Source organism: Podarcis raffonei, chromosome 7 (genome assembly GCF_027172205.1).
Source record: "Podarcis raffonei isolate rPodRaf1 chromosome 7, rPodRaf1.pri, whole genome shotgun sequence".
Classification (NCBI taxonomy): domain Eukaryota; kingdom Metazoa; phylum Chordata; class Lepidosauria; order Squamata; family Lacertidae; genus Podarcis; species Podarcis raffonei.
The window spans coordinates 34591632-34610269 of record NC_070608.1 but is presented as its reverse complement, the minus strand read 5'-3'; the positions used below and the strand labels follow the sequence as shown (position 1 = coordinate 34610269).

General features: G+C 41.3%; 1 protein-coding gene and 1 long non-coding RNA gene across 3 annotated transcripts in view; one reads left to right on the top strand and one right to left on the bottom strand.

The window, feature by feature from the left end:
- Positions 1 to 3272: 3272 nt before the first annotated feature.
- On the bottom strand, positions 3273 to 12601 carry TCF24 (transcription factor 24). Its single transcript, XM_053396006.1, has 3 exons — positions 12431 to 12601; positions 5944 to 6329; positions 3273 to 3386 (listed from the first exon to the last, which is right to left on the bottom strand). The coding sequence occupies exons 2-3, from the start codon at positions 6313 to 6315 to the stop codon at positions 3273 to 3275; spliced, it is 486 nt and encodes a 161-aa protein (XP_053251981.1). The 5' UTR covers positions 6316 to 6329; positions 12431 to 12601.
- Positions 12530 to 18638, top strand: part of LOC128417396 (uncharacterized) — a 21013-nt gene continuing 14904 nt past the window's right edge. Inside the window, exon 1 of one of the 2 annotated variants that reach the window (XR_008331454.1) lies at positions 12530 to 12797. This is a non-coding gene — a long non-coding RNA (uncharacterized LOC128417396). Of the gene's footprint in view, positions 12870 to 18638 lie in introns of both variants that reach the window. The other variant, XR_008331453.1, reaches the window with a different exon arrangement.

Sequence of the window (18638 nt, the reverse complement as noted above, 5' to 3'; positions counted from 1 at the left end):
TCAATATGTAAGACACTCAACTTACCACCCCAAAAATATACTTTGCCATGGACATAGCCGTGAGGGGGCAGGGAGGGGCAACTGCCCCTCTAAATCAATAAAAATACATAGCTGAGGTTCTGCCCCCCCCAACAAAAGGCCTCCCCCTCCCTAAAAATCCTGGCTACGCCCATGTACTTTGCACATTCTGTGCTCCCCCATAATTTTATCTGGTGCTGCTCCCACTCCATGGGGTGGCTTATTGTTTATATAGCAGCCTCATTCGAGATGCTGCTGTACAAGATTAAATAAAACAGATCCCTGCCAACGGAGCAGACAAAGGGAAACACACCCAAAATATAAATAAATAAAAACATACACATATATAATCAAAACATTAAAAATATTATATACAATGCGCTTTGGGATCATGTTTATAAGCTGTAATTACAATAGTATACCCTCTAGTTAAAACATTTTCTGCGTTAATATATTCTATGTCAATCTCCATTTGCTCCCTTAGAGACCACATGGAACAGAGCAGTCTTTGTGCAAAGTAAAGGCTTGGGGCAGATGGGAGGGGGACTCAAATGAAGAGAAAAAGAAGATTGGGGGAGTCACATGAAGAAAAAAAAATGAGATTAAAGTCACGACTTGTTCCAAATTATGGATTGGTTAGCTATAAATGTATACGTTTTTATATGCCCACATGCCAAAAAATAATGAGGTGTGTATTCCAGATCATGAGACGCACATACATTTTGATGGAAGATGTTTCTGTGCAAACTGAGGAATGGGCCAGAATTACCCAGCACCAATGCACAGGAGATGCGCTTGTGCCATTATGCCTAGAAGGCCCACAGAAACAGCTCTCGTGAGGCTTTGGGGCTGGGATTGAATGGCAGGGGCAGGCTCCTTTTCTGATTTTAGTATGGGGGTGGAGGGAAAGTATGCTGGAAGTGAGGAGTCACCAGGGTTCAAGCATTTTAGGCCTTAGTCCTATGCACACATACCAACTAGAATAAGTCCCACTGAAATCAGGTATTCTGAGTAAAAATGCACAGCTCTTGCTTGAAATAACTGAATGATGTCACTAACAAAGGTGTTCAGTTTTATAAAGTACTAGTGCTTAGAAAAGGTACTGTTAAATATGGGGAGGAATTATTCCTCTACAGAGACTGTGTGTCTGCAAGTCACATTTTTCACAGTTAAAGCATGGGAATGGTAGCTGGAATGGTTCCGGAATAAGCCATAGCGATGGCTGAGTCAAAGGCTAATCAGTTGTCATTATTATTATTTTAAAGAAAATCCTAATATTGTAAGACATGATAACATTCTTAACTCCTGTACCGCAAAGAAATTTCCCAAATATTCCTCTTAAATGCATTTTATTTTATTTTTGGCATCTTGTGGAACAGTTTCATTTCTTTGATTCTGACAAATCATAGCAGTTTTTAAAGTATTTAATATAAATATTAAAATTCTGTAAAATCATGTATAACATATACAATAAGAAAAGATAACTAGGTGAACCTCAGCTGCACTTATCTTATAACCTCTGTTGCTTACATGCTGCAAATATTTTAGCTGAACTAGCTGAGCATGCAAGCTCTGTTTTCTGGAATGAACATATCAAGCTATAAAACATGTACACATGTTGCAGTATAGAAGTACGGTAAGCTTTCCCCTCAAACATTAATGCAGTTCACACAGTAAAGCAGAGATAAACACAAATAATAAATTATATTACAACACCCATAATATTGCTAGATTCCATACACAAAGCTGCTTACATTGTGGTTTTGTTTTTGTTTACTGTAATGTTCTCCCTTGACTATTAACACACATTCATTTTATCAGTGAAAAGAGGCAAATAAATTCATCTGAGAAAAGGCTCTTGAATAGTAGATGCTTCTAAAGGTCATTTGGACCTCTGCGGAAAAGCAACAGAGTCTTGTGGCACTTTAAATAGATATATTCTAGCATACGTTTTTGTGGAAAAGAGCCCACTTCATCAACCACATTTGGTATTATCCTAATATGGCAGGTATTATACAGTGAAAATAATTGTAAACAGTAAGGTCAAATAGTAAAGAAACAAAAAAATACTATGCAGTGTAGAAACTTCATAGTGTAAAAAGTTTGCATTTTATGGTTAATTAATATTTGCAGCTTATTGAAATTATATTTTATTGCAGAAGCATCTTAATTCTACACACTTAAGATGCAACACAGAAATCCATATCCAAAGTTCATATAAACACAGATCTGCTTTTTAAGCTCCTTCTTTACAAGATCAGCCAAACTACACTGTAAACTCTATAGATGTTTTATATAAACACACACACACACACACACAGGCTCATGCTGATCTATCAGTGGCCATTAACCACAACTGCAAAATACCGTATTTTTTGCACCATAACACTCACTTTTTTCCTCCTAAAAAGTAAGGGGAAATGTCTGTGCGTGTTATGGAGGGAAAGCCTACGGGTGGCATGCCTACGGATTTTCCTCCTCTAAAAACTACGTGCGTGTTATGGTCGGGTGCGTGTTATAGAGCGAAAAATACGGTAGATCCTCCATGCTCAGGAACCCTTTGAATACCAGGTGTGGTCACAAACAATGGTGGAGGGCTGTTGCTTTGATCTCATGCTTGTGCACTTCGTGAGAGAATCTGTGCAGTCATTTTTGGAAACAGGACATTGGAATAGATGGATCGCTGATCCAGCAAAGCTCTGTTTAAGTTCTTAAAAGCTTGGATGCATGTGAACAGCCAGAAGAATGCACACCTGTGTTTCTTGAGGGATATGTTCAGAATGAATCCCTTCATTGAGATAGTCCATAATTCTTATGCTAATCACGAACCTTGTTGCTTTAATGCTTGCAAGTTGTCTATTATTTATAATGGTCAGCTCATATGTTACATTCAGCCATTTCCTTCACAAATGGGATGGATTGCTTGTTGACTCAAATAATGTTACATTCGCCAGGAGTTCATGAATCTCAGTTGGTATCATGTGTACAACGCATGTACATTTTGCTATTTCAGAAATTGTGGAAGTTGTTTGCGGCAGGAGGACCATAATGCACTGCTCACCCAAATAGACTGCTTCTGGACATAAAGAAAGCAACCTAAAGGAATGTGTGACTATCTTAAAATTCAGCTTGTCCACCTACTTCACATGATGCCAGATACAATTGGGAGGAGGGTCATATTTGCTGGAAGAAGTGTTTTAATTTAAATATATCCAGCATAATAAATACACAGCATTCAATATAAAAACATAGCATTACATTTGTGAATTTTTTGAAGTTTCTCCTTGATTTGTGTTTTCTGTTTGCGCTGAGTGACTCAAAAACTGCCCTGTAGCTCCAATGTATAGCCTTGATCGCATTGGCCATTTCTAGAAGACAATGTATACAAAAGTACACAATAGATTAGTATTGCTTAGGTGTCATGCTTTCTGAAACAAAAGAGATGAATGAAACTACAGCCGTACCTTGGAAGTCGAACAGAATCAATTCTGGAAGTCTATTCGACTTCCAAAACGTTCAAAAACCAAAGTGTGGCTTCTGATAGGCTGCAGGAAGCTCCTGCAGCCCATCGGAAGCCACAGAAGCCCCAACGGACGTTCGATTTCCAAAAGAACGTTTGTAAACCAGAACACTCACTTCCGGGTTTTGACTGTTCGGGAGCCGATTTGTTCGGGAGCCAAGGCGTTTGAGATCCAAGGTACAACTGTATACTGAAAACACACACACCTGAGTGCAGGGATCTGTAGTTTACAGATCTGTGCCTTGAGAGTAGTAATCCACTGTGTTCAGTAGTGAATAAACTGAATGCCTCTTTCATCCCTCAGGGGATAAAAGGGGGTAGACCTGTGGGTTACAGTTATCAGGGATGTAAACTAGAAAGAGGGCAGGGCATGAGGCTTGCTGACCATTTGAGAGCCAGGCTCTGGCTATGGAAGGAAGGACCTGTTGGGGTGCCAATGCTGTGAGACCCTCCACCTAGGTTCAGGTTGTACATATGTGTAAATAAACCATATATCATAAAGATACCACAGTCTCCGCTGTGCCTCATTAGTCTAAAAGGAAACACAGATCCTGAGTTAAGGTGCACCTGCATTTCCTGGAGTTTCACACTGCTCATGGAGATTGGGGTGGCATGTTAGAATATGTATTTTTTAATGTAAAAGGTAAAGGGACCCCTGACCATTAGGTCCAGTCGTGGCCGACTCTGGGGTTGCGGTGCTCATCTCACTTTATTGGCCGAGGGAGCTGGCGTACAGCTTCCGGGTCATGTGGCCAGCATGACTAGGCCGCTTCTGGGGGGCCAGAGCAGCGCACAGAAACACCGTTTACCTTCCTGCCGGAGCGGTACCTATTTATCTACTTGCACTTTGATGTGCTTTCGAACTGCTAGGTTGGTAGGAGCAGGGACCGAGCAACGGGAGCTTACCCCGTCGCGGGGATTGGAACCGCCGACCTTCTGATCGGCAAGCCCTAGGCTCTGTGGTTTAACCCAATGAGCAAGGGCCAATTTAATACCACTAGTGAATAGAATGAGTACAGGAAACAAATAAGTGAAGGGCTGCTTACAGTAATAGTTTGCCTGTTTTTCCTAATTACCAACCCTTTAAATTAGTAGTTTCCTGAACTAAGCCAAGAGGGAACTAGTCCAGGAAATTACTAATTAAAGAGCCAGTAGCCAGGAGGAGCAAGCACTACTTTAATGCAAAGTAAATGAGAGGCATTTTCTTGATTCCATTGAACTAAAAAGATGACTTCTTTCAGTTCTATCTGACGAAGAGTTCTACTTCTCCTTTACATCTGCAGGTGTTGCCATACGTCTGGATTTTCCCATATCCAGAATACTGCTGTCGGCAACAGTGACCGGGCGGAAACCAGAAAATGTCCTGGAAAATTCGGGCGTATGGCAGCCCATGTTGGCGGTGCTGCTTTTGCCATTTTTCCATACAAATAGCTCAAAAATGGCTTTTTTGCAATTTTGCTCCAAAAGCCAACTTTGGGTAAAAAAAGCTCAACAACATTTCTTTCTGCTTGAAATATGGAAACCCTATTTCACTCCCTCTGAAGGAGCAGCCACACAGCTTAGGATGTCTGTATCCATTTCTGTTGCTTGAGGCTCAGGTGGCCTTGGTGGTGCTGAGTGCCTTGCAGCAGCTTGGCTGGTGGCCCAGCTACATCACTCTCTGGACAGGGATATCCTAACTTCTGTCATCTATGCTTTGATAACCTCTAGGTTAGATTACTGCAGTGTCTTCTGTATAGGGCTGCCTCTGAAGTCAGTCTGGAAACTTCAGTTGGTGCAGAATTCAGCAGCCAGGTTGCTCACCGGGGCAAGGCAGTTTGAGCATAAAACGCCAATCCTGGCCTGACTGCGCTGCCTGCCAATTAGTTTCTGAGCCCAATTCAAAGTGCTGATTTTTACTTAAAAGTCTTAAATGGTGCAGGACTGCAATACCTCAAAGATCGCCTCTTCCCATATGAACCGACCTGGACCCTGCAATAATCATCTGAGGCCCTTCTTTGTATGCCCCTCAAAAAAGCATCCAGAGGGTGGCAACATGAGAACGGGCCTTTTCTGTGGTAGCTCCCCATTTGTGGAAGGCTCTCCCCCAAGGAGGCTTGCCTGGCAACATCAAAATACATCTGGTGGCAAGCAAAAACTTTCCTTTATAACCAGGCCGTTGGCCTTTAACCATCTGTGGCCTTTTAGATGTGGGCAGGATGCTTTTAATGCATTTCAATTTTCTCTTGGTTTTAATGGATGCATGTGGGGCTTTTTGTCTGTCTGTTTGGTTGGTTGTAAGCTGATTTGGGTTGCCCTGGACAAGATAAAGCAACTGACAAATTTAATAACAAATAGCAAAAGCTTTCATGCTCTTCCTTGATTCGGCCTAGTAAAAGAAACCCCCTTTGTTTTGCATTGCTTACCTTAACTGGATGCAGATAGCCATCCCCTCTCAGCGTGCCCAAGCCCTCTCCGGGCAACTCTTCTTCATCCTGCAAGCTGCGGGTAAGGTGAGCAATGTAGGTAGTGGCCAGGAGCAGCACGTCCAACTTGGAGAGCTTGGTGTCGGGTGGCACAGAGGGCAGGGTTCTCTGCAGCTCCAGAAAAGCATGGCGCAGAGTCTGCACTCGGCTGCGCTCTCGGGCGGCGTTTGCAGCTGCTGGCCTCCCCAAGGCTATTGCAGTTCGTTGACCAGCTGAAGAATCTGTGCCAGACACACTGGCTGGCAGAGAGCTGGAGTTAGAGCAGGGCACAGTGAGCTCCTTGCAGTTCTCCGATACATTTCTATAGTCCATTGGTGGAGATGAACCTGCAGCCAACAACAACACTTATTTCCAAGTACTTCAGAGGATGATCAGAGTTACGTATTTTTAATGTTGTTATCATTACATCCTGACCCGATTTTTTTTTTTTTAGTATTACTGCAACACTTTGGACGTACAATTTATTTTTCTCTTTTATCACTGTGTTTTCAGGGAACACAGCTCATAACAGCCAGTTCATTAAATCAGTATAGAACTGATTTTGTAACTCTTGAGTACAATCTGCATGGTTGGCCACTAGTTTTAGGCAGTGGTGTAGCGTGGGTTGGCAGCACCCGGGGCCATGTGGAGGAAGTATGGGTGGGAGGGAAACAGATGGTGTATGCTGACCCTCCAAGTGTCCCTATTTTCCAGGGACATCCCTGTTTTAGAGAAGCCATCCCAATTTCTGATTTGATTCCAGAATGTCCCGCTTTTCCTTAGGATGTCCCTATTTTCATTGTAGAAATGTTGGAGGGTATAGAGTTATTCAATCCCCGAGCCATCTGAAGGCAATCCAGTATAGGGATTTTTTAAATGTTTCATGTTTTATTATGTTTTTATATATGTTGGAAGCTGCCAAGAGTGCTGGGACAACCCAATAAGATGTGCGGGATATAAATAGTAAAATTATCATTATGGAATGGGATGTCCCTATTTTCACCGGAGAAATGTTGGAGGGTATGAGTATGCATGCACATTCAACTGCCTAATGGCATTCACATCACCCAGGAGATTGCAGCCGTAAAGATAAGAAGAGTTGTTCTATTGTCTGGAGAGGTCAATTCCTGGTTTGCATGGAGAAGCCATTTTCAACAGAGCCCAATGCCGGAAGTGCTCAGCTGTATTGAGGCAGCACGGGGTGTTGAAATTTTGTGCGCCTAACAATTTTGCGGGAACTGCTCCTGTGCCCCCGCCCTCACTATGTCACAGGTTTGGGTGAACTAGGCTAAACAAATCATCTGTATTAGAGTTTGCAGATCAGCAGAACCTTATGGAGCTATGCATAGCCAAGAACTGTGGTCATGTACAGAGTTCAGGCAGTTCTAAAAGACTTTCAGAAAACAGTGGCTGACCTGAGAGCAATAAAATAGGAGGCAATCAGAAGCAGGTAACTTTAAAAGTATACGTTTAGGCGGAACACCAGTCAAACTTACAAGTTTAGAATTTACTCACATGCTTAGAATTGCGTTCTCTGAACAGTGATCTCACTCAATGAATTAATTTCTGCTTTTGCACCAACATACTGTAACCTTAAACATTAAGAGTGCCCAATAAAGTTATCCACAGAAATGGCAGATATTTTGTTGACTGAGCTGAACAGCACATAGTACTCTTCCCCAAGTCAAATTGTGTAATGACAAAGGCTGGACAAGTTATTTTGGCACCCAACTCCCAAGGAAGAAAGTAACACATGTGCCTCTCCTTGTAAGTAATTAAAATACAATAAAAACATTAAATAACTCAGAATTTTCTGCCCTTTCATAACACCCCAAATCTGAAACAGTTTCCTCACTCTGCCTAATGGTGGGGCCAGCATCACACAGCTTACCGTATATTGTATTTGCTCAACAGATGGATTTCTCCTTAAAAAAAACACACCCTAAAACTTCTAGCGAATATGTCTAGAGCCCAATTCTGCATTCTGTAAATAATATCTTATTATATTAAGTGTGAAAAATCAAATTACACAGAATCTGACTCTACTACGTGGGTAATAAATGGGCTGTCCTTTTAGAATAATAAAAAAAACCCACTTCTTCCAGAGGTTAAATATTAATTCTTTTTAAATATTCCAGTAGAAATTAAACTTTAGTTCAATCTCCTATTTCCTTTTAAAATATAAACATTTGGCAGAAAGATCCACACCCTTTTTCCTCTGGGCTGGTGGACGCTGGGGGTGGATTGTTCCCTAAGTATTTTGTTTTGTATTGTTTCGCAAAAGATTCTGGTAATTAAATAATGAATGGCAATAAATTCTTTTTGGCAAGGTTTTGATTGGAATGACCTCTATAACTTTGAAGAGAAATTGTTTTTATTCAACTTAACTGAAATATCACCACTTTGGAAATCATTGGTAACAATAAAGTTACTTTTTTGATTGCATAAATGAGTGTTCAGATGATGTTATGTAACATGAAATACTGCTTGAAAATTCTGATTGAGAAGGACTGCAATTCAAGACCCTTAAAATAAAGTGCTTTTATTGAATATATGTTGCAGTAAACAAACTGAAAAGAGATGGTTTCTTGTCATTTCCAATTTACACTAATTTACAAATTAAAAAGGTAAAGGTCCAGTCGCGGACAACTCTGGGGTTGTGCGCTCATCTCACTCTATAGGCCGAGGGAGTCGGCGTTTGTCCACAGACAGCTTCTGGGGACCTTTTAATGTGTTTTTGTCAGGATAAAAGAACAGATGATTGTAACGTTGGTTTGTATCTGTGAATGAGATCCATTGGATTTCCCCCGTTTTGTAAACAGCACCTTGCCATTTGGGTCCATACTGTACCACTTGCGTACTCAAAATTAGGTGTGTGGTTCTTTCAGTCATGGCCATTGTGTACAGTCATAGAAATACCTGGAATATCTATGTATATGTGTTTGCATATACACTGGCCAACATCCAAAGACTTCTAGGCACATACCTAAAATGCTTTTGCGCGAATGCTGAAGCTTTTGCCCATTTTCATTTCCTTCCACAAAGCTTTGCATTGCAAGAGAAGCTCCTCTGGAAGGTCTTCTGACCTGCAGTAGTTGCTTTTTGAAGTATGTATGCAAGAAGCCAAGATACAAAGGGGAGGATGAACAGTTTTGTGCTTCTGATTAGCTCTTTTGATTATACAGTGGTACCTCGGGTTACATATGCTTCAGGTTACAGACTCCGCTAACCCAGAAATAGTACCTCAGGTTAAGAACTTTGCTTCAGGATGAGAACAGAAATCATGCTCTGGCGGTGCAGCGGCAGCGGGAGGCCCCATTAACTAAAATGGTGCTTCAGGTTAAGAACAGTTTCAAGTTAAGAACGGACCTCCAGAACGAAGTAAGTTCTTAACCCGAGGTACCACTGTATATACAGTTGTCTGCATGTACACACCATCAGCAAGCATAAATTATTACAGAAATCAGAGGGACTACAGGTCAGCTGTGTACTTCAGTCCTACAGATTTCACTGGCAATGAGTTTGAGGAGATTATGCTCCTAGTACATGTATATATTATGTATTTATTAAATCTAGCATATTTCTAGGAGTCTTAAAAATTAGATCAATCAATCAATCAATCAATCAATCATCTATCATCATCTATCTATCTATCTAGTTGGGATAGTAGCAAACCCAGGGACCAGTTTGCAGAAGGAAACCCAGACTTTAACAGGGCTGAATCAAGCTGTTCTGCTATCCCAGGCAAAAATTTATTTTGATGCTCAGTCTTGCACTTCATTGTATATAGTGTGTGATTGGGGTGGAAGGGTGTTTCTGCAGGGGTTTAACAGCAACTCATCAATGGGACATAGGGAAGGGGCTTCAAGTGGAAAAATGAATGGAGGGGGAACAAGCCTAACACACATTCTGTGCCTATGGTGAGGACAGGATCGGGACCACTGGAAGAACTGTATTCCCATCTCAAAGGTTTCCCCTAGTTTCAGAATCCTTCCCTGTTCCATTCAAGTATTTGCAAAAATGTAGGGTGATGAATGCGTCTGATTCTTATTTTTGTACTGTTGCAATTGTTAAGTTTTTTTAAACCGAATGCTGTCATTGCAGCAGACTGTAGTCAAAAACAACAAAACTACTAATATTATTATTATTATTATTATTATTATTATTATTAAACATTCAGTGCCTAATGTTTTCAAGGAGCTGAACAAGGTATCAAAAAACCACACAGCCCCTGCCATCAGGCTTACAATCTAAGGGACAGAATGCAAAAGGAAATAGGAAACATACACTGCAGGGAATGTCTAAAATGTAGTAGTGTGTAATTTTAATGTTGTGTCTGCCAAAATGCTTTCCATGCAGAGGATCCCAGGTTTAAACACTCCCTGATATCTCCAGGTAGCTGGGAATGTCTGTGGTCTGAAACCATGGAATGCTATTGCCTGTCAGGGTAGAAAATGCTGAGTTAGGTAGACCAATGGTCTGACTTGGTTTCAGGCAGTTTCCTGTGCTCACACAGGAAAATTTACAAGCACAGACCAATTTGCAGTTTCTGTGGTGACAGTTTTCCTCTTACAGTAGCAGAGAAAAATCGCTTCTAAAAGAGGCACAGAAACTCCCGTAAACATTATTTATACACATGTAGGGAAATAACTGATCAAAATCTACATGGGATATTTAGTGCATCATGTGTCACCTGCAGTTTATAACCTATATGCATTTATTTTCCTTAGTGCAAATCTGCATCAGTATCTTTTTAACAAGATCTTAAAGATAGACTTGCAAGTAGTCAAGAGTGAAAACCAGTCAAGATGGTCCTCAGACTTCCAGTGGTGGCATTCCAAAATTAAGTGTATTCCTATAACCAATTTGGAAGGAATCAATGCATTTTAATTGCCTGTCATTTGTTTTAGTATGCCCCCAATATTTTCCCTTTCAGGTTTTAGCTCCTTTGCTTTTGATTTGTTTTGTCAATAGCTGTTTTTTTAAAATTAATTTGCCTGAATGCTCAGTAAATATTTGGTGCTCATTGAACTGCTATAGAATGTGTACATTTCCTTTTCTGGTCCAGCATTCCAAAAAGCAAATTATATTAGTTAGCATCCAACAAATACATTGTAAGTGAACAACTTACAACTCTTTTACACTTGAGGGATTTGAAAAATGTTTGATGATACAGAAGGATTCTAGGTAGTGCCTTATTGGACTTTTAGGATCTCTTCAGACACCACTTTGGCTGTAACATCAGTTAACTGGGAGAAATGAACAGAGATGTTTAGGGAGTAATGAACAATATTACTGCCACCTTCCCATTCTTAACATTTATTTGAACACAGAGTAGGGGAAAATCAGTAGGACATATTAGCAAATAAATTCATCAATCCAAAATTTTCTTATTTGGAAGTCTTATTTGAATGAGGCTTACAGACAATAAAGCACTAAATTTAGCATTGCCACCCGACTGTTTTTATTACAAAAATTAAACCTAAAAGCATAAAGCTAGTATGCAGCATTCTTTACTTAGGAGCATGCCCCCTTGAACTAAATTCCTGCTATTTATGAGCAGCTGTTTATAGGACTGCAAGGGAAGAAAAAGTAGTGCAGAATTTCCCATTCAACGTTCTAGGTACAACAATTTCCCCAAGCATCAGTGTGATTCTCACTACTTTAATGGGCAGCCGGATGCAAATATGCCTTTCCCCACTCTCACTTTCTTGAGGCTTGAGGTCAATTTGCGGCTGATGTATGGCTTGATCCTCAATACACACAAATAACTTCTATTTTTAAGATCGGGATGAAAGGTTCTGTAATACATTTTATTCAAACCGTTGGAACATCGAAAAATATTCGTTCTTATACACCACATCTGTAACTCAAATTGCTTTCTTACAGCTACACATTTTGACTTTCCGGCACTGAAAAAACAGCAGCTGGAAACAAGCAGTCGCACCCGAAAAGCCAGGAGCTTCTAAGAGATCGAGATATTCCCTATTCCGAAAGCCCACAAATTCGCACCTTTCTTCAGTCGAGCCTAGAATAACACCCGACACGAATCAATAGCAGCGAGACTTCGCTCACAATCCTGCAAGGAAACAAATATCACTTTCAATCCCTCCTGAGTATAATGGCAAGATGATTAGGGAGAGCTAGCCAGTCCAATTTAAAATTACCTGCTTGTTGTTGAGCCCGCTTCCCTCGATTTGCAGGGTAACTTTTATTCCCAGGGAAGTTACTGAGGCAACTTCCAAGAGAACATGTTCAAAGGGCAGACAGACCACCAAGATGCATCTCTAAAGCAGCACTTTTGGGGGAAACCGTTTCGGGCAATGACTGGGTTCTAACAATAAATGAGACTGCACGCAAATACAGAACCAGAGTAAATATATCAAAACAGCACAAATGCCCGCTACTGAGATAGAGAGAGCAGAAAGTTACCCAGGAAAGCACTTACTTAGTCTTCTGGGGTGAGCACCCGGGGCAGAGAGGCGCCTAGCCGGCCAGTAGCGATGTAGTCCAGGCTGGGAGTGGAGAAGCGCGTCTCTCTTATAGACTTCCGAGGGGCTCCTCCGCCTCCTGCTGCTGCTGCTCCTCCTCTCGCATCGCCCCCTGTCCTTCCTGGCGAGCTCGACCTCTTTCCCCTGCAGGGGGCCGAGGCGCCTTCCGACCGAGAGCGGGGCTGCTGCCTAGCGGCAAAGCAGCGGCCTCACCTTCCTCCTCCTCCTCCACCCGGTCTCTCCTCCCGCTGAGCAGACGCAGCTCTCATCTGAGCCACAGGAGTTTCTTAGGACACATGGTCCTGACTGGCATCCATCTTCAAGGTTTGGTCTGACGCCAGCTCCTGATGAGGAGAAGAGGGCGCATGGGCATGGGCAGAGTGCAGTGCTTATCTAGTGAGTAGAACCAGGTATGGGTCTCTGGCAGGGTTTCAGCCAGGCAGGTTTGAGGCGAGGGCACCTCTGATTTTTGTCAGTTACGCCTGGTGTTTTGTTTAGGGGCCCAACCAGGGCCGGATTTAGGTTTGATGAGGCCCTAAGCTACTGAAGGTAATGGGGCCCGTTATATGTCCAGCTGTCCTTTGTCAACAACAAATTGTGGCTGCTTTTTGTGTTGAATATATGGTAATTTATAGACCTAATAGGTATCAAAAGCCATTTGCACATGCAGAATGTAGGCACCCTATATATAGAAATGAGCAAACCAGTGATATTTTAGGGAGCAGGCTAGCAGGCGGGGCCCATTACTTACCTCATAGGAGCCTACACAACACAAAACACTGTTGCTGTATGTAGGTTTTAGTTTATTTGTTTTTTATCTTATATTTTGGAAATGTACATCCAGCTTTTTTTCCCTTTAATTTTTTTTGGGGGTCCCAAGAGAGTGGGGCCCTCAGATATAGCTTGTTTAGCTTATATGTAAATCCGACACTGGGCCCAACCGAGTTATTTGAAGAAGGGGGTGGTGAATCAAGCAGGAAAAAATCTGGAGGTCTGCTAATTATTCTCCCTCCATGCCCTATGGGGGTGGGCATTAGCATGGGTGTAGCGGGGGGGGGGCAGGGAGGGACAGCTGCCCCCAAAATTAATAAAAATACATAGCTAACTGAGGTTCTGCCCCCACCAACAAAAGGCCTGCCACCCTAACGAAAGGCCTGACTATGTCCATTAGGCCTCTGCTTGCATCTCCCCCCCACAGATGAAAGTATTAGTTCCTCAAGCTCTGGATGGCTATTTGGTTTTAAAACATGCACAGCATGCCCACTGTCAGTGTTCTGCAAAGTTTTATCGCAGTTAGAAGTTTAGCGTACAAACTGTTAATGCTGTCAGGCAAAAGAATGTAAGACAATCTGCCCTGGATGAGAGGAGTGGCTCATCTAGTTCAGCTTCCTGTTCTCAAACTGGCCAGCCAGAGGAAACACCACAAGCAGAACATGAGCACAAACACAGCACTCTAGCAACTCAGCAACTGGTATTCAGAGGAAGATTGCATTTGACAGTAGAGAAAGTGCATAGCCATTGTGGCTAGTAGCAATTGATAGCCTTATCCTTCATGAATTTGTCTAACTCTCTTTTAAAGCAATGCATGAGGTGATCTCAGGGTGCCTGCCCTGTAGTAATCAGCAGGATTAGCGCTCAACTCATTTTCTTGCATGTGAGACACCTAGAACTTAATTGATTATGATCACAGCCTTTATGGGCCAAAACCTAGCGGTCCAGTCCTATATGCAGTGGCACACAATGGTGCTTCCTAATTTATCCTACGCACTCGCAATAACCAAAGTAGAAAGCAAAAGACAAAGCCAGGCAGTGCTGTAGGATCTCACTGTGTGGATGAGACAGTTGTAGCAGGAAGAAAGTTCAGATTGATTAGGCACTGGGGCGGAAAATAATACCCCATTTTATTACGAAATCTATGTACCACTCAGTTCTGGCACCTCTCAGGTGGGCACCATTGCTATTATAAGAGAACAAGGGAGGCATTCATGTTGAATTCTGGCACCTCTTTTTTCCTAGAAAAATAGCAGTGCTCAGGACCATTGATTTCAGTGGGTCTGCTCTGAGTAAATATTAGTTGGCTAGCTAAATAGAACCTTAGTTGATCACTGCATTTGGGACCAGTTAAGGTTTCTTAATCTTCTTTAAGGGAAGTTGCAGGTAGGGCACATTATAGCAGTCTAGTCTGGAGATTACCATAGTGCACATTGTGGTGGCCAAATCATCTCTGAAAGAAGCTGTAGTGGGCGAATCAGAGCAGAAAACACATCCTGAGAACTGGGATACTGAACTGGAGTACGCATCCAACAGAATTGCTGAATATATGTTGAATCATCAGAGCAAAACTGCTAAACACTTGACTGAGCATCAACAGAAGTCAGTTATTAAAATCTGAATTAAGGGCTTTTAAGTCTCATCAATTTCAGTGGGAGAGCCGATTTTACACTTAAATCTCTCCTGTTGAACTCAGTGGGGTTTTGAAGTCCTTGAGTTTCACTGGTTTGTGTTCTTTATGTGGAAACAAGATATAAATATTTCCTTGAAAACAGCTAAAAAAAATAGAGCTCAGGATGGCTGCCCGACTGATTAAACACACTTTTCTGTATTAAATTAGCTGGCGATTAAATTCTTTGGAGATTTTTATTTACCCTGCTCTCACCTTTCCCTCTAACTCCTAGCTTTAAATTAGGGCTGGGGACAAGCTGCTTTGATATGAAATCCAAAGGATTGTTTCAGAATAAAACCCAAAGCTGGCCCTGAGCCAAGTTTCCAAGCCACGGACCACAAGATGCGAACGGACGCTCTCAACAAACCATTAGCCGGTACCTTATCTCACTCTCCTCAAGGAAATAGTTGCAAGCTCTGTGAATTAATCATCTTTCCATTAGAAGCCTGGGAGGCGTTTGCACGATTGAAAGCAATGCCTATATTCTCTAGGTACAAACGTTGAAATTGTTCTTTATGAAAATTGTTTGGGTTAGGATAAAGTAACCGTTTTGCTCGAGGGGAGTAATTTAAACGTTGGGCTCGGAGGTTAAACAATCTTTTCATAAGTTCCTTTTTTCTTTTCTTTTACTCCCATTATTCTTTTTCAGAATTTGCCAGTATTGACCTTTGCCAAAGAGTAGAAAGTCACGGCTCTTCATATTTTCCAATAACCTTTCCCACAATTAATAAACAATGATATTTTAAGCCTAGATAAATAAGATAGCAACTCTTTTAAGTTGCCATGTAGAGAAAAGCATCACATTAAAATAGCCAGCCTTAAGGTAATTTTAATTTTATAGTTTTATCATTTGTAGTTAGCTGCAGTGGTGCAGTTTGGTCATTTTTAGGCTCCAAAACTTAATGGTCTTTCAGGGGCCCCCTCTTCCTTCAAACTCTGGGAAGATTGGGGCCCTGGAATTCTGACCCAAAATCTTACTGTCATGGTACAGCTAAATAGCATGTGCATGTTTGTGTGTAGGTAGTAATTTGCTATATGATATCCACCAAACATCACTAGTGCTTTAAACAGCTTTTCATTTTGGGTTGTGGTCAGTGTAGGATTTCTCCTTGCACAATGGAATGTCCTCGCCTTTCCTCCCCATGCATGCCCCCTAAAACTGTTCTGGGCATGCCTGAAACCCTCCAGGGCAGATTTGTGGATGGTGTGGGGTACAGGTATGAGGAGGTGGGGTAAAATCCCCTTGCAGGGAGAGAAGGGGCAAAACTGGATCTTTTCAATTAAAACCATTTCTCCCAAAACACCAATCCCCACCCCAGCACCCATTTTTGTGCCGGTAGGAATACAAAAATAGGAGAATTTGTTGGGTTTTCCATACATTGCTATAGCCCTTATTAGGGAGACTATTGTATAACAGATTTTCCATATGTTTGGGGCAAGTGTGTGTGGAGCGCAGTACCACAGAGTATGAAGACTGTGGGCCATGCTCTAATAATGACAGTACTAATTCTATGTGCCTTTGGCATCCTGACAGAAGAACACTGTCGGGCAAATCACATTTAAAATTTAAAATCTATTTGTAATACAGCATATGGACTTGCTTTACAATGAAAGAAGGGAGGAAAAGTCTGCCCAAGTCCCTAGTCATGCCTAGAGTAGATTTCTGAAACCCTCTTGATATCCAGTAATATTATAAAAGTACACAGACCTACTTCATTAGTGGGGTGGACACTGAGATGGCCAATATTAGTTTTTACTATAGCAATTTGAATATATACACATATTTAGAGATGGTCCCATTATTGTTCCAGATTTTGACATCTGGTTGCTTCCACCTGGCCTAACTCCATATGATAAATCCAGATTTCAGAACAAGAGATAGAATTCTGTGTATGCACCATTACCTCACTCTAAGCATATAATTTTTAATATTTATTTTATTGACACCCTCCCCCCCAAATTTAGTAATTGCACAATGGTGACAATGTCTCAATCAAAACTAAGAGGAAATTTAAAAACAACCACCTGCACTGCTGAAGTCCAAAATATTCTGTCTGGGAAGGAAGGACAACTCATTGCTTTGTTCTCTTCAATAATTTTAACTGTGATACTGCACCATTTAATCCTTGCATCATTTTGGAAATACCCCCAACTCCAAGTTATTTTTTCTCCCTTGGAGAAAAAAATAAATCTAAAAATCCTCACCAAATTCTTCTCTGGAAATTGTGCTGGAAAAATGGGAACGCAAAAATCTGGGACAGCAGTGTTTGACTGGATTTGAAATCTATCCTTAAACACATTCAGACTGTAATCCTGTATCTCATTGAAGTAAGATGAACTGAATTCAATGGGACTTTGTTGGTAGTGTTCTATGTATGTGAATATATATAAAACACACACAACCATATATTTATGGGACTCTGAACAATAAAAAGTGATATTTGGAGGCTGGAAATTACAGTTCAGCAACATTAATGAGAAGAGACATTCAAAATAAATAGGCAGGGTGTAGAATTTTCCCAAACAAACACTGGGAATGAAATTTTGATTGTGTGATAACATAGACACAATAAATCAAATCTTTGACCCAGCAAGACAGAAAAATAAAGCCTGATTTATTTGTTGCCCTTTATGTAGCCAAGAAAATTAAAATATTTGGTATTAATTGCAATTAGGAAGTGGAGTCTAGGGAAAAGTTACGGTAATTTAAAGGACAGATGGTATAAGATGCAGGATACTGCAAAAGAGAAAAGCAGCAAGAATTTATGCTGCTTGTTTCTAGAGTAGTCCCACTGATTTCCATGGGATTACTCAGATGAAGCATTTGGGTCTGCAGCTAAAATTCTTTCAGGATGAACAATGCTTCCTTTGGGAATTTTGGCTTTTATTCATTTATAATCCCAGTTAAACTGAAGTACAATAATTTAAGCCAACTGGCACCCTCTCCTAAACACATTTACTTGGCATTAAGTTCCTCTGAAATCACTGGAACATGTTTCCAAATAAGTGTGTTGAGGACTGTGATGTAAATCAGCTTAAATTCCAAGCAGATTAATTTAAACGAGGGCCAAATTAGACAATATAGGAGAGATGCATAAACAGTCCCCTGATTTTAAATGCAGCCATGAAGGGCTAAGGATGCTTAAATATTTCCTTGCAGGCCATTTCTCTAATCAAGTCATGCCCTCAGCTGTTTCCACAACCATAGGGTCCTGTTCTTTTGCCCTTTGGATGAAAAAACAAGGGAGGCATTTCCCCCCAGAATAACAGCCTAGAGGGCAAGAATTAAGTCTGTTTTCCTCCAGCCAAGGTCTCCAGCTTCTCACCCAGTTTGGCCATCAACTGTGAATCAACCTATGATGACACAAAGAGATCACTTATTTTGCAAATTAAAGCAAATCAAATGATGTTCAAAATTATGGGTACAGGATACTGATTAAAAAGAGAGAGCTCAAGGGACCACAGCTAGCAGGAGAGCAGGTACTGTGTACACAAGATGCTACTAATTTGGTTCTTGTGTGTTGCATGAAATGACAGCAGACTTTGGAATTGTTGTCAGAACGGTCACTCTAATGGTGTAGGTCCATGGACTTCTGGAGATGTGTATTGGTAGCCCCATTCTTAGCTGCAGGATCGTGTCCAGAGAGTAGAGCTGGGAGAGTGCTCTTCAACCCAGTTTATCCAATGGAGTGCTTTCCCCAATGCTATATGAAGCCATTGAG